Here is a 16316-nt window from a genome sequence, read left to right on the forward strand (position 1 = left end):
GTCTAGGGCCCTAGAATCCCTATCAGAGGGGATAGGGTTTTTTGCAGTAGAAGCCTTGACCCCTTTGGGACCCTGAGAGATGGTTTCTGGGTCAGCAGCAGGGTTTTTATAAAGAAATTTATGTGAATCAGGAACCCTATAGTATCTGTCTGGCTTAACAGGAGCTGGTGATAGAGTCTGGAGATAGACTGGACTCTGAAAATACATCATCTACAATGTCTAAAACAGGCGGGATAGCAAGGAGCCTGTCCTGAGGCAATAAAAGGAAGTCTTTGAGTCTTTTCTTGGATTCTGAGTAATCTTGGCTCCCCCAGTGGAAATGCTCCCTCATAGTATGCAGTGTCTCCCCAAAAGAATAATCCTCGGGAGGAGAGGCTGAAGGGATAGATTCTTCAGCATCAGAATCCTCATAGGGAGGAAGAGAATATTCCTGTTCAGAGGAATCAGAGGAAATGGAAACCTGGTCTGAAGATTCGTATTCTAACTCTTGCCTAGGCCTCTTATCAGGAGGGGGATGGAAACCCCTGATCAAAGTAATTAGGTCTTCGGCCATTTTAAGCATCTGTTTTTTAGGCATGGAGGCCTGTCCAGGAGAATGCTGTACTTGTTTCTTTGTCTTTAGAGTTGCTTTAGTCTTTGCCTTTGAAGCTGAAGTAGGTTTCACATATAACTGTGTAGGCCTGAAAACACCCTCAGAAGCCGATGCCTGCTCAGCGGCTCCGGACCCATCTGAGGGAATAGTTTCCGAGTGTCCAATACCTTGAGTTTCCAGCGGCCTTGTCGGCTCCACGTGGGAGTCGGAAGCGGCCTGTGGCTCTGAGGTAGCGGGCATCAGGGACTGCAAAAGTGCCTCACTGAGGACCGATGAACTGGCGACAGGCCTAGCAGAAGCCTTGTCGTCGGTTTTGGATCTCGGATGCCTGTCCTTTTCTTTTTCTTTGCGTTTTTTATAAACTCCGGTAGTCGGCTCTTCCGACAGCATTATATAATTAAATCTTCTGCCAAAGTAATGGAATGCAAAATTGTACCGACGCTTAATAGTGCGTTGGTTAAATCTAGCACAAAACCGACAACTAGCAACGTTATGGTCAGGGCCTAGGCAAGGAATACAGTAAGAATGAAAATCCTTATGAGGTATTTGCTTCCCACAAGAAATACAATTATTAACTTTTTCTGACATCGGTCTGGAGCAAGAAAAAAAGTTTCCCCAATGTGGTACTTAGCTTTAATGAAGACTTCGGATCTGAAATTCGAATTTGAAAATCTCAGGAGTCGGCCGACCGGCACTTGCGAACTGCTTTTGCTTCGGGAACCGCGCGGCAAGAAAGACTGAAGAAAAAGGAGTCAGCTGCATCTTTTATACCCATGGCACACTGACATCAGGGAAGAGGCGACAGCAACTGACGCCGGACCTAGACTTTGGAATTCAGGCCAACTGAGGGTAGCCTGCCAGCAGGATAACCCAACTGTAATGACTGCAACAGTGAAACACGAAGAACATCTGAGATAGAAGGGAAGATAGTGGAACAGGTTAATAGCTTCAAGTATCTGTAAGGGTGATTGAGGAGAAGGGAGGTCTGAAGGAAGAGGTCAAAGCTAGAATCAGAGGGACTGCAGCCAACCTGTATAGAGTGTCAGATGTAGTTAATGCAAGAAGAATGCCAAAGAAACTGAAAAGTAAGGTGTGATAAACAGTGGTGTGACTAGTACTACTGTATCGTACAGAAACCTGGACAATAAAGGCAGAGCAAATGAGGAAGCTAGAGGTGATGGAAATGAAGTGCCTGAGGTGGGTGGTAGGATGCACACTGTGGGACAGATGAGGGAATGAGGACATAAGAGCAGAAGCCAAGGTAGGTCCAATTGCAGAAAAGATCAAAGAAAACAGATTACGGTGGTTGAGGCACATATGCAGAATAGCAGAAGACAATCTAGTGAAGAAGATTTGGAACAGACAGGAAGAAGGTGTAACACCCCAACACTGGCCCAGTAATCAAGAAGCCTCAATCCTCACCACTGGCAACAGTGGGGGATGTACACAATGGGAGGATGACAAGTACAAACACAGTAAAGTGTAATTTCCCTTAAGAGCACACAGAGACCACAGTCAGTCCGGGGCTGGTTTCTCCTGCTTTCTCCAGATCTCTAATAAGACTCCCCACTGGCACAGCTATAGAGATGTCAGCTGAGTGGCCAAGCCAAGACCTCCAACACCCTCACTGTCCAACCAGAGCTTCGTGTTCCTGCCCAAGTAGCTGACACACACACTTTGAGGTTTGATTTATACGCATGCACACACACCCAGGAAAGGTTGGCACAGGTTTACTAGCTATGCCCCCTTCTGCCCAAACTATGAGGTATTTTTTACTCCCATCAGCCACTACTTATCAATTACTTTAAGATCCTTAGCAAAGGGTATCCAATCTTACTGTGTAATGTTACTATTAATTCAAATGGTAGTTTGACCAAAAGCAAGGCTGTTAGGAGTGGCCTGCACAGTGTCACCAAATAGACATGCAAGTACCCTAAGAGCTTAAATATGTCTCGCAAATATCAGCCACAAAGATAGGTTTAAATATATTTAATAATAAATAATAAAAGAACAAGACAATACTATATATGTATTCACAGTGACTTCAGAGTTCATCACAGGAAATATTTAATACAACATCGCAGAACAATCTCAAATAAATATAAAAAAGATATAAACTAATCTCTACTATACTCCTTACTGAATCTAAAAGAAATTATTGTACCCTAGTTAACTTACTTACAGAGCCAGGCAAGACAGATGTGGTGAGTGGGTTTTCCCAGCTGATGCTGCCAGTTCAAAGATAAAATAGAAAATGTACTGTCTCTCTCTCTCTCTCTCTCTCTCAGAGAGTTCTTAAATTAGTATCTCAGATATTGCTGCTGGGATACTTGCAGGGTGACATCACTTCTTGTCATCTGACTATCAGTTCCCAGCTAAACCCCCATTGCTAGAAACTACCAGCATTTGGCATCTCCCTGTGAAAACACATAAACAAGTTTTCTTACATCTAAGGCAAATAGTGGAAGTCATAATATAATTTACATTCCTCCACATGTAAAGACATTACAAAAAACTTCTAGTTCTAGACATTGTGTCTGTTACTGCACTGAAACTGAGAGATAAATTTTTTTGTTTATGGCCCAGCTATAAAGTAACTTAACCTCAACCATTCTTCTGAAGTTTTGCAAGTTAATCTCCTGTGTTTCAGTCTCCCCTGTTAAACAGTTACAATAGTGTATAAAAAAAATCTCTTCAGCACACGTCTATACAATATGACATATAGTTCTAATATATTTGTAACACAGGCATATGAATCATGTTGATATTCACAAATGACACACAACCACTTACAAAATTCCAGATAGCTGGGCTGGCAGTATCTCCTTTTGTTGCATTTCTATATAAATCATATTAATATTCACAAATGACATACAATTATGTACAAAATTCCAGATAGCTGGGCTGGCAGTATTTCCTTTTGTGATAGAAGGTAAGAGGAAATAAGGATGTCCAGCAAAGAGGTGGATGGATGGATTGTGTGAGAGAAGATCTGCAAACAGTCAAGCATGAGTGTTGAAGAAGGCAGAAATGTAGAATTGAATTGAAAGAGATGGGGACAGTTAACATGACACCCTGACCCCATGTAGAAAATGGGGAAAGGAGATTGATGATGATGGGAATATTGAGATCAGCGTGGTTTAAATAGCTAAGCATAGAGCTTGCCCTCTTTAGTGTCAAATTGGAATATGTGGGAGGGGGAGGATCTGCCAGCAAGGGAGAGCTGGGAACGTATGAGTAGCTTGTAAGGAAATTAAGGTTTGTGGGTTTATAACACTATATTGGCATGTTATCTAACATATGTAACTAGTGCTGCAGTTCAGATTAATAGCAGCTTGCATATTAATGGTAGATGCATTGAGAAAGAAGGCCATTGTATTATGGCCTCCAGTTCAACTGTTCCTCTACAGGTAGTTTTTATTTCATATATAACATTTAGCAAAGTGCATGTATTCAAAAAAAGCAGTGGCTTTTCATGATGGCAGTTCTTACAGAAACATATCTAGCTTTCTAAAAATCTTTTGGATGATCATACCATTTTGTACAGCTGCTTTTAGAGATGTCCTGCTGGTGCAGGTTGCTGTTACTCCGTTACATGCCATAAACTATATGCACATTATCTCTATGATCTCATAAAACAGAAGGGCTCTTCCAGGATATGAAGTGTTCTTACCCTTCCCTCATAGTAATATTCATAACGTAATGTACCTGTGTCCCCTACTGGTACTGCTCAAGAGTATATAACAGCACAAACAACATTCACGCGACAATCCGTATTATTGTCCGTAAAGTACAGTAAATAGCTTTCTATCAGTACTGCAGAAGACTGCATTGGTGTAAAGCAAATTGCACTGCTTTCCATATCTGTACAACAATCACATTACTGTTCAGTCATGTATAAGTCATATCGTAACAGATATAATCTTATAAATTTGTGTTCTACTTGTATCACCTCAATGTGAGACCCCTTTCCTGATATACTCTTTATTATTTATTTATTTATTTATTTACATTTGTTGACCAGGGAAGTCTGGGTGCAGAACCATCTTTCAATGGAAACCAAGGAGAAAAGCCCCATTGGTACAATTAAAAACAAGATACAATGTAAATTAGCACTGGTAAATGAAACATTAATGATATTCAGTAGCACAATGATCTGGTTGACATTACATAAAAGCATACTGAATACAAGTATAAATTATACATCATAGAGGAGTTTATTAACAGATTTAGCTACTGATGTCCTTTTTTTCCTCCCAGGCCCCATTCTGGCTGTTCATCAGGTTGCCATGCTTGCACAACATCAGGTCCTCCAAATGCTCCTGCCAGACTATCTCCAATGTGAGCCTAGTGTCATGTGACCATGACTTCTCAGGGAGTTAGAATATATGTAACACCTTGGGATTGAACATTCCTGAGGGGAGGGATAGTGCTGAGAGTCATCATTCATGCAGAAGCTGGTCAGTAGTCCCTAGCCTTATCACCCCACCCAGAATGTGAACATTTTTGTGTTGTCCTGCTGGGCAAGCAATGAAAAGTGGCTTGAGGATGCACCTCCCTTGATCCCTTACAATAGCCCACTATCTAGCCTTCCTACCCACCCAACCTGCAGTCTGCCTTAATATGAGTTCTGGTCTCCACTACAGGTCAGAGAACACTTCACCTGGTGAATTCTGGGCACCCCAGGAGAAGCACGTCCATCCTGCCTGCCTGTGCTGTCAAGCATCTGAGCCAATAAACTGATCAGAGGTCACCTGGGCTATAGTCAAACTTTTATCCCCCTTCACTAGGATAGCTATGTATGTATGTATTTCCAGACTGGGTGGTTAACTATTGTGTAGCCTTTGTTGTGGTCTTGTAATATTTACCATATAACAGGGTCGCAGACATGTGTGTGTGTGTGTGTGTGTGTGTGTGTGTGTGTGTGTGTGTGTGTGTGTGTGTGTGTGTGTGTGTTATTGCTAAGCACACATTCCAGACTGTAACTTTATTATGCTGTTGCACACTTCATATGTTACTGGTGTGTTTCACCTGTCACCCTTCCCTTTCACTGACATGTTTAAGTTATATAATATGGAATGCATACTTGTCTTCTTCTTTAGTTAAGTTATGCAGTGATCTCTTGATTTCTTACTCAGGTTTACATGACCATTCCACCTTTTCTGTGTCTTCCATACATTTTAATCCTAGCTGTCCTGTACCCATATGCAGATATATATCAACATCCAGCAGCGTCTCTCTGCTGTATATATTATCGCTACCTGTCTCAGAGATGGAAGTGTCCCCAACTGTGCTTATGTTACTTTATTAAAAGGATACCTTATCAACTATCCAGATGATGAATCCTTGCTGATCAGATCCCAGTCACTGTAAGCCACGCTAGGCTTCTACTGCGTGGCACTACAAATCCTAATCACTAAGAAGTATTATTTCATCATCAATCTGCTAACTTGGAGAGCATGCCTCCAGAGAGGAGGGTTACTGGTGTTGTGCAGTAGCACGTGTTTATCTTTCTTCATGTTTGTGGTGTTTAGAAGTTAGTATATATGAGTTACAGGGTGTGTTGGAGCAAAATCCTCAACATCATGAGTGGCAGTAGCTTTCCTTCAACAAAAAATGTATTTAGATGTGCTTTTTGTTGCAGTGTTTCCAGCGATCTGTGTGGTCACACTTATCACAGGCTTCAGTATGTGGGTGATAGTTACTAGGGATTTTGATGTGTGTTGTCAGTTAATGGCCAGGTTGAGAGGTACGGGTAAACAGTTATGTAGCTCATGCTTAGGTGAGCAGTAATTGTTGCCTTCTATATTTCTTGTCATGTTGTTTGGTTTGTTATTTTTTTCTGTGTTTATGTGTATCTATCTGAATTTCTTAGTTTGCAAATACACAGTTGCATTTTTGGGTGGTGCCACTAAACACGGTTTACTATTATTTTGCACTCATTTTATTTTTCACTCCTATTTGCTCATTTGCAGACATGCTTTTTCACTTTATATATTTATTTTTGTATTATTATTTTTGTAAGTAGGGAAGTACAACTCAGCACCCACAATACAACCACAGACATGATGAGGGTACAGTGCTCATACTGTTCCAAACCAAGTTTATTTTCTTTACTTTTTGATTTAAATCTCATAACATAAGCACATTGCTTACTACTTGGCAACAGATCACAGATCAATATTCCACTACAACATTATGTATTCAGTACACCAAGTTTTGTTTCCGGCTTAAGGCATGCCATTGCCCATATATGCATTACTGCTATTATCAGTGTGAAACACCTATTCCTGTTCAGTACCACAGCTATGCTATGCCACTCTCACAGATCTGTAAGTGCCAGTCACCATTTTTAAAAGAGGGTGTCACCAATCTATATTCCTAGACATGGATATCTGTTTATGATGCCTTACTGTATGGCAGTTATGAATCAAAGGAAATCATACAAACATAGTCATTAGTATTTATTGCTAGTAAATATAAATGTATTATGAGAGCGCATTTAACAGTATAGGGGAAACAGAGACAGGTTCCATTGGCCGCTGTTAAGTTGATCCCTGATTAACCAGCACACAGAATAATAAGTGCAGGAAAGGGTATGTGATCTGATATAGTTCCAAGCGTATGCAAATCATATTATACAAACTAAAAAAATGGAAGAAGTACAGATCTGAATCAGGACTGGATTCACTTTGTATCTAGGTACATTTCACTCATAGACCTGATATGTGTTTGTGCCCAGTACTTTAAATAGTTCTAAACACTCATTTCAAAATGAATGATAAACTCATTACAGGTCTAAAGTATGATTGTGCCTAATACCTGAAACAGAGGTAAGCATTCATTTCAAAATGAAATAAACTCATTACCTCCATTTGCTCAGCCATCTCCTCCCGATCAGTAAGAATTTCGGAAAGCATTTTAGTTCCTAGCATATTCCTCAGAGTTGTCTGAGCCAGCATACGTGTTGCTTGGTCTGCATTCTCAACTCTAGTGACTGCAATTGTTGGATTAAAAATACGGTAGTACACAACTGCATCTACCAGAATGGTAACAGAGTCTTTTGTCAAAACCTGCAATTATAAAGTACTAGTTAAAGATGTCTATTTGTAAACCATTTTGAAAAGTAATACAGTAAAGCACTGCCTTATGACCATTATAGGTTACACCAATATGACTATCACATTTAGCAAAACATTTACACCTTGATGCAAACAAAGTGGCACACTGTGTTTGGAATATTGCAGCATATTGAGGTTACATTTAAAATTGAAATTGCAATAATAAAACTTCACCACTTGAGGGCACTCAAAGAACAAAAATTGACTGAGTTTATTAACTTGCTAAAAGTGGTTCATGTCCTGACTTCAATCTGTAATTTAGTACTTCTGAAGAGGAGATGAGCTGAGGATAGAAAGGCTAAATGTCAACCTGAATATTCAAAGTCTTTCACTGGGCATACAAAATTTAGAGCGTTTTACAGTTATAATTTGGTAATAATTTAGTTCGCAACACCAGACAAATATAAATAAAAACACGTGGCAGTATGCCCTGCTAACATGAAAAACTTTACACTGCTTTGGACGTTTTTCTCACTATGTTGCCCAATTCTTTACACCTTGACCTGTACACATTTTACATCAAGAGAGTCAGAGTACTGTTCTACAGTATGTTATTTGTAAATCATACTATGCAAAGTAAAAAAACAAGAAGCAGTATGACCTGAATCAGGACTGGATTCATTTCACTCTTTTATTATGAAATACTAAAAACAACTAAGTGATTTCATCCAACAAATTCTTTCTGACTTCATCAGTCAGCCAGTCGTGATGTGGGTCTGTACTGCTGCTGTTTTATTTATTTTCATAGGTTCTGAGTTTTGCATGTTGTGGTTGTGATTCTTCATATCATACTATATCAGCACAGAAACATTTATGTATTTATTATTTATTTATAGTTTGTTTGCCAGGATAGTCCATTGGGCCATGAGAAGCCTGTTTTCAGAGTCCTGGGGAGAAAAGTTCCAGAAATTTACAAATTACAGTTTTAACATGAGTAAATTATTAGAGAAATGTAATGTGCACAAATGAAGCAAAATTAAACAAATAGAAAAACACATATTACTAGAGGGCACATATTAGTACAATGCAATAAGAGTAATATTTAAAAATAGTCAAAGTTTTTAGCAGTTTAACATAGCACAATGCAATAACAGAAATCGTCTACATTCTTTAACATTTATGCTAATTCATGCAGTTAATTTCTAGGCTACTAAATTGTACCATTCTAGGAGTTATGCTAATTCCTAGAGTTTATTAGGGGTACAAAACTATGGGAGGCTATTGCGAATTATAGCTTATAGAGAGTAGCTATAGTGTAGGGAAATTATGTGGGGTGGGAACAAGACCATGCCCTTAGTGAAGTTAGGTGTATATGAAGTAAGGTTTTGAATGAAGACAGCTGCTGGTGGTGTGGATGAGAGGTGGGAGGGAATTCCATTGGTGTGCTAGAGGGAAGGACATTAGATGTTTGCCTGGTGGATGGGCAGGTTTATGCAGTTCAATTAGGTTTTGGGAATTAGATCTCAAAAGTCTATTTGGTTGGTGCATTTTAAAGGTGGTGGCAAGAGAGGGACAGAGACAGCGGGGTGAAAATAAGTTTGTGTGCTTGGACAAGTTGAATATAGATGAGGTAATTGGACATCTCAAGCTAATTCAGTTGGAGTAGGGCAGTGCAGTGATGGGAAGTGGATCTATGGCCGGTTGCAAATGTTGTTATTTTATTATAGCAAGAGGAGAGTTTAGTCTTGAGGGAGGATTGCAGGTTAGTAAGGATAGAGGCACCATACAGGAGGGATGGGATAATGTAAGTGTTGGCAAGGGTGAGCCTAGTGGAGGGAGAGATGTAATGGTTGTGGCGGTAAAGCATGCCTATTTTTTGTGTGTTTTTTTATATTTACTTGTAGATGATTATCAAACTTTAGCTGGTCATCGATCAGGACTCCTAGTAGTTTAGCATTAGAGACTATTTCGAAAGGAGTATTATTTTTTTTTTCACTAAATATTTTTTTTTATTATTTCAAATAAGATGTCTTAAACATTACATGAAATAAAGATAAATAACATATTTATAATTCTAAAACATTACTAACTTCAAACCATTATATAACTATTTACATTGGTGTCTATGCAAATAACATTGAAATTCTATATTATATAAAGTTATAAACATAAGATGATATATCTTCTTCGATATTTTCAAGTATTTCCAGTACTTTCATCCAAGAGTAATAGTAAGAAGTAGATCTTTTAGTTCTGTCTTAATATTTCCATGTGAGCAACTGTTGTTGTTAAAGTCTCAAATTCCTTGAACGTAGGCGAAGCCTCATTTTTCCAGTGTATAGTTATGATTTTACGTGAAATTGCCAATAGTGACCATAGGATTTTAGTGTCTTTTTTTGGTACACAGTTTGGAATAGGAGAGTTGAATAAAATTAAAGACTTTGTTAATTGAAAATTATCATTATAAACAGTCTGAAAAAAAGAAAGGAGTATTATTTTGATGGTGACTGAGAATGAGGTTTTATCTAGGGTGGTGGTTTTGGAAGCAGTAAATATCATGAGTTTAGTTTTAATAGCATTGAGTGCTAGATGGTTGTCCATCATCCATTGCTCAGTGCAGGAGAAGGCATCTTGGGTTAATTTAACTAGGGAGGGCATAGAAGAGACAGAGCAGATTATTGCCGAATCGTCAGCATATTGAACAAGGTTGGCATGTGGGATGGCTTGGTAGAAATCGTTTATGAATATATTGAATAGAAGGGGGCCTAAAATTGAACCCTAGGGGACACCTGTGAGAGTATTGAAAAAGAGGAGGTGTTTTTTTCCATCTGACTGCTTGTTGCCTGTTTGAGAGGTAACTGGTAAACCAGTTAATAGAGGAGTGGGATCAATTTAGTTTGGAGAGTTTAGTGAAAATAAGGTTATGAGAGATACTGTTGAATGCCTTAGAGAGGTCGAGAAGGAGAGTGGACACGATGTGGCCAGTGTCACAGGCCTTATTAACTGTTTCTAGGAAGGAGGGGAGAGCTGTAGTAGTGCTGTGGCCGGGTCTGAAACCATGTTGAGTAGGGGTTAGAAGTTGGTTGTTTATGAGGTAAGGTAGAAGTTGTAGATGGATGCAGTTTCTCGAAAAGTTTAGAAATGGGGGATAAGATAGTGATAGGTCGAAAGTTTGTGATATTATTGTTATTACCACCTTTATGAAGTGGAATAATAAAGCCCTTTTTTTTAGAGCTGGGGAACTTGACATTCAGCAATAGATCAATTTATAAGAATGCAGATGGGAAGAGCTATGCTTTCTGCAGCAAATTTTAAGAAATCTGAGGGCATATCATCAGGGGCGTTGGAGCCGGGTTTCATTGTTAGTAGAACTTTTTTTGTGATGGCTGTAGGGATGGGGTTGAAGGAGAAAGGAGGAGGTTGGGAGCAGGAGATGCTAGGGGAGGGAGGGATAGGGGGAAATAAGGGTGGGGAAGCTGAATGGGAAGTGAAGGATGATGTAAGTTTACTTATGGAATTGATAAAGAAAGTGTTAAATTGGGTGGCTAAGTCCAAGTCAGAGGCATCTGGATCAGGGTAGGGGTTTTCTTTTTTGCCAGGGTTGAGAAGGGAGGAGATTCCATACCAGAATTCTTTGGGGGTGGTGTTATGGTTGGTTTGGTGTGTAGAGAAGTAGGCTTTGCGGTCTGAGATAATAAGTTTTTTTTTACTTTGTTACAAAGTGTTTTAAATTCATTAAGGGCGGTTATAGTTTTATTTTTGGAGTATCATTTCCAGGCTTTATCCCAGAATCTCTTGGCTAGTAAGGTATTTTTTGGTTTGCCAAGGTACAGGATTCCTTCTTATGCATTTTGTTTTCAGAGGGGCAAAGGAGTCAAGCAAGTTGAGGAATGTTAAGTTAAAGTAGGTAACAGCATTTTGTAAGGGAAGGGTTTTTAGTAGGTTCCAGTTCATTTTTTTTGTGCATTTGAGAATGTGCTAGGATTGAAGTTTTTTAAACAGTGAGTGTAGGTATGAGTTAGTTGTATGGAGGAGGGAAGACAGTGGGCAAAAGTGAGGAAGTGGTCACCTAATGGGTCGGGCAGGGTGCCACTATCAGAGATGTAATGTGGATGAGAAACTAGAATCCGGTCCAGGGTGCTTCCAGTAAGGAAGTTCTTGGAAGGCATAGTTGTTGAGTTAATAAGCTGTGTGATAAAGGTAACATTCCCTTTACTGCATTGTAGTGCGGACTCGCAGTTGGTATATTTAAAAAGTGGGGGGTGGGGGGTGCAGGGGTGCTTGTGCCATGCTTACAAACCTTTATTTTGTTTTGTGTTGTTTTTTTTTTTTTTTAATAAAAAAAAAAATAAAACAGCACACACAGAGCTGGAGACCAGCTGATGCAGATAAAAAGTTAAATGATGTCACCAAGTAGATTTCAAGCACAAAGATTTATTCCACACACAATTCCAGGTTATATGTACAAGCTTTCATCCATGCGCAGTCAGGAACTTCTTCAAAGTGATTTAGTTAGTCAGATACATTTAAATACTTGAATGGCATATAATCAATCCTAAAACACACACCCCTTATTTACATAACTAATAGGATATGAATAATACATGAATAAATATACTCTCTCATACATAAATACAATACAATGACTAAAACATACTATTTAATATTAATATAAAACATACAAAAACACTTCTATATAAAATTCATCTTTCCAGAGCTTTTAGTTTTAAAAAACATACAAGTGAAAAACTGTCATTCAGTCCTGACCATTGTAGAGAGTTCATCCTTAGCTGCCATAGGGCTTCTTGTTTTTCTTGTATTAATGCCCATGGTCCACCACTTATATCTGGTGTAATTAGTATCTGTGGTGGTGGTGCTGCGGTAGTGTTGTCGCCTCACAGTAAGATGCTGTCCAGTTCGATTCTCAGCTACAGCATCATCTGCATGGAGACATGCGTGAATGGGAGTACCTTCGTTGAAGGTTGTGCGTCAGGGCTGTTAACTCGGTACGTAAAAATCAACTACTAATCATTAGCGGACTGGAGTTCTGCTGTGGCGACCCCTAACTGGGAAAAGCCGAAAGACACAAATTCCAAATTTAAAACTATGGTCAGGATAATCCATATTATGCCTAGCTAAGGCATTTGTTTCCTTTTTGTTCCTTATATCTCTTACATGTTCATAAATTCTGCTTTTTACTTTCCGCTGTTTTCCCTATATAAAAACATGGACATTTTGTGCAAACTGCGCAATATACCACTTTCTCTGGCATGCATGTACATCTACTGGTAATTTTCACTGTGGTATTGTTAATGTTAAGTGAACTACCCTCATGAATATACCAACAATAATTACATGCACCACATTTTATCATGTATCCATTTTGTGGATTCACCTGTGTATATTCTAAAAAGTTTTTTATAGTTCTACCCTTTTTATATACGATGGTAGGAGATTCACCCACTATATTTCTAGTGTCCCTATTACTGGTTAATACCACCCAATTTTTAAACAAGATGTCAGCTACAGTCTTACTGTTTTTGTTAAAAATTGTAATGAATGCACTGTTAAATTTCCTCTCCTCAGATATCTCAAAATTTTGACCAGTTTCTTGAATCTGGGGTTACATAACAGTGCTATTTACAACCTCTCTTTCATTCCCACTTATTACTTATTGTTGTTTTTGATATAATAAGAGCTTAAAGTGCCCCCTCTCCCCTTTATTTACCACTTCTAACATCATATCATTTATTAGTGAATTAGGGTATCTCCCCTTCTGGAACATGTCTTTAAGATGGTCACACTCATCCAAAAAACTTTCAAATTCAGATACCATCCATGCAGCCCTTACATATTGACCTTTTACTATGGCTTTCTTTTGTTTAAATGGATGTGAACTACTGAAATGTAAAAAGCTGTTTGAATATGTTGGTTTTCAGTAAATTTCAGATTTAAACACATTAAATACTCTGTCCTTCATTAACCTCACATCTAGGTATGGTGTTTCATCAACTCCAACCGTATGTGTGCATTTTAGAAAAGGAGTACACCCATTTAGATATCCTAGGAACTCAGGTATAATCTCTCCTGGCCCCTCCCAATACATAAAAATGTCATCCAAAAATCTGATATAACATGTGCAATGGGAGAAATAGTTTGAATTAAATAAGTACTTTTTCTCCTACTGCAACATTACGATGTTAGCATATATCCCCCCACAAGTTGAATCCATTGAGATGCCTTTTGTTTGCAAATAGTACTCCCTATCAAATAAAATAAAATTGTTACGCAAGACAATACTTAACAGGTGTTCAGATTTATTAATTTTTACTTGTGATATATTCTTTTCCATGAGATATTCACAAAACCATTATACCCCTGTCTTATGTGGTATAACATTGTAGAAGTCTTTTACGTCTATAGTAATGAAATAATACCCTTCAGTATATTCTAATCGATTTATTCCCTGTAGAAAGTCCCACAAGTTTTTCAATACACTCTTCTCTTCAGATACAAAATTCTTTAATTTGATATCCAAGTACTTTGCTATGGGTTGTATAACAGAACCACAGGCATCTACAATGGGTCTCTTTGGGGGGGTCATATAGGTGTTTATGTAGTTTAGACAAACCAAGCATACAAGAAACTTTTTGGTGGGGTACTAGCATGTAATTCAAGTCTTCTATAGAAATGCTTCCCTCTATAAAAAGGTCATTAATTTCATTTTTTATTTTCATTAATGCCCCATTAAATTCATTAAGTGTTACCCTTTTACAGAAACAGCCTTCTAGTATGTTTTGCATTTTCTTATTATAACGTTCCATGCTCACAATAGCAATCCCACCCCCCTTGTCTGGTTTTGTAATCCTGATCGCCCTATTACATTGAATAGACCTTAATAACTCATTCTCATCACTAGACAAATTCTGAGGTACATTTATAGGATTCAGGGTTCCTAAACTACGAAAATCAATTTCACAGAGATGTACAAATAACTGTAGGGAGGGGTGTATTGGGTGGGTTGCAGGTACTAGATACATATAAGGGGTTTCTTGTATAACTTACATTATGGAACAACGTATTTAAATTCAATTTTCTAACATATAATTTTAGGTCTACTAATGTCTGACTTATATTCAGCTTTTGCTCTCTAACATATAATTTTAAGTCTACTAATGTCTGACTTATAGTCAGCTTTTGCTCAGGTACAAAAGATACACCCTTAGAAAACATTTCACATAATTCCTCACAAATAGATACATCAGAATAGCTGAATACTTTAAAGTCCTTAGTAAAGTTTTCAATAATTCTAGTATATGACCTAGAGTTTAGTTCCAAGTAAGGTTCCTCCCTCTGTAGTTCCCCCTCATATTCCCCCTCTGATGATGATTGTAATTGCCTCTCCTCCCCAGTTCGTTTGAGGGGCTTCTTGCTGGAATGTATTCTGATTGTTCCTGGCTCTCAGGCATTCCGAACTACATGTGCTGAGGAGGGATGCAGAGTATATTGGGAAAAAGATGCTAAGGATGAAGCTGCCAGGTAACAGGAAAAGAGGAAGGCCTAAGATAAGATTTATGGATGTGGTGAGAGAGGACATGCAGGTGGTTGGTGTGACAGAGCAAGATGCAGAGGACAGGAAGAAATGGAAACAGTTGATCTGCTGTGGTGACCCCTGATGGGAGCAGCCGAAAGAAGAAGAAGAAGGAGGTAATTACACCAGATATAAGGGGTGGACCATGGACATTAATACTAGAAAAACAAGAAGCCCTATGGCAACTAAGGATGAACTCCATACAATGGCCAGGACTGAATGATAGTTTTTCACTTGCATGTTTTTTAAAACTAAAAGCTCTGGAAAGATGAATTTTATATATGTGTTCTTATATGTTTTATATTAATATTAAATAGTATGTTTTAGTCATTGTATTGTATTTATGTATGAGATAGAGTATATTTATTCATGTATTTATTCATATCCTATTAGTTATGTAAATAAGAGGGGCATGTTTTTAGGATTGATTATATGCCATTCAAGTATTTAAATGAAGTGTATCTGACTAACTAAATCACTTTGAAGAAGTTCCTAACTGAGCAGGAACGAAAGCTTGTGCATATAACCTGGAATTTTGTATGGAATAAATCTTTGTGCTTGAAATCTACTTGGTGACATCATTTAACCTTTTTATCTGCATGAGCTGCTCTCCAGCTCCATGTGTGCCGTTTTGTACTCATTAGTTTATATTTTGCGGTTATTTTATTTTTTTTACGTGTTTGGAATTCTGTAAGATCGAACATATAGGTTCAAACATATGGTGTTCGAACTTACAGAATTTCAGCTACGTGATATAGACCCGCAGGAATCAAACCCTGTACCACAGCTCATAGCTTTAACCCTCTGCGCTAACCGCCACACTTCTTATGTTTCAGATTACAGACACAAAGGAAAAATTGAGAATGGAATGCATATTAAATGCATTCTTGGTGATTGCAAACTAAAAGAAAATACCCAGGTTTATCAGCCACTGTAAGCACATTCAGCCATGCATAGGAGATATACCTCTAGATATCCTACAGACATTGACTTTCAATAATATTTTCTGCAATCAAAAATCTCTAAAGTTTAGATGTAGCTTATACATCCACCAAATGATCATGACAGTAGA

General features: G+C 38.3%; 1 protein-coding gene across 2 annotated transcripts in view; it reads right to left on the minus strand.

Annotated features, from left to right (window-relative positions):
- The window catches only part of LOC122802641 (stomatin-like), a 277078-nt gene that overhangs the window by 74443 nt on the left and 186319 nt on the right, over window positions 1-16316 (minus strand). For both annotated transcript variants that reach the window (XM_044072340.1, XM_044072339.1), the window contains one exon: window positions 7462-7665. In XM_044072340.1, coding sequence (XP_043928275.1) covers window positions 7462-7665 — 204 coding nt within the window. The remainder of the gene's footprint in view (window positions 1-7461; window positions 7666-16316) is intronic.

Source organism: Protopterus annectens, chromosome 5.part0 (assembly GCF_019279795.1).
Source record: "Protopterus annectens isolate FY-2018-M chromosome 5.part0, PAN1.0, whole genome shotgun sequence".
NCBI lineage: Eukaryota > Metazoa > Chordata > Ceratodontiformes > Protopteridae > Protopterus > Protopterus annectens.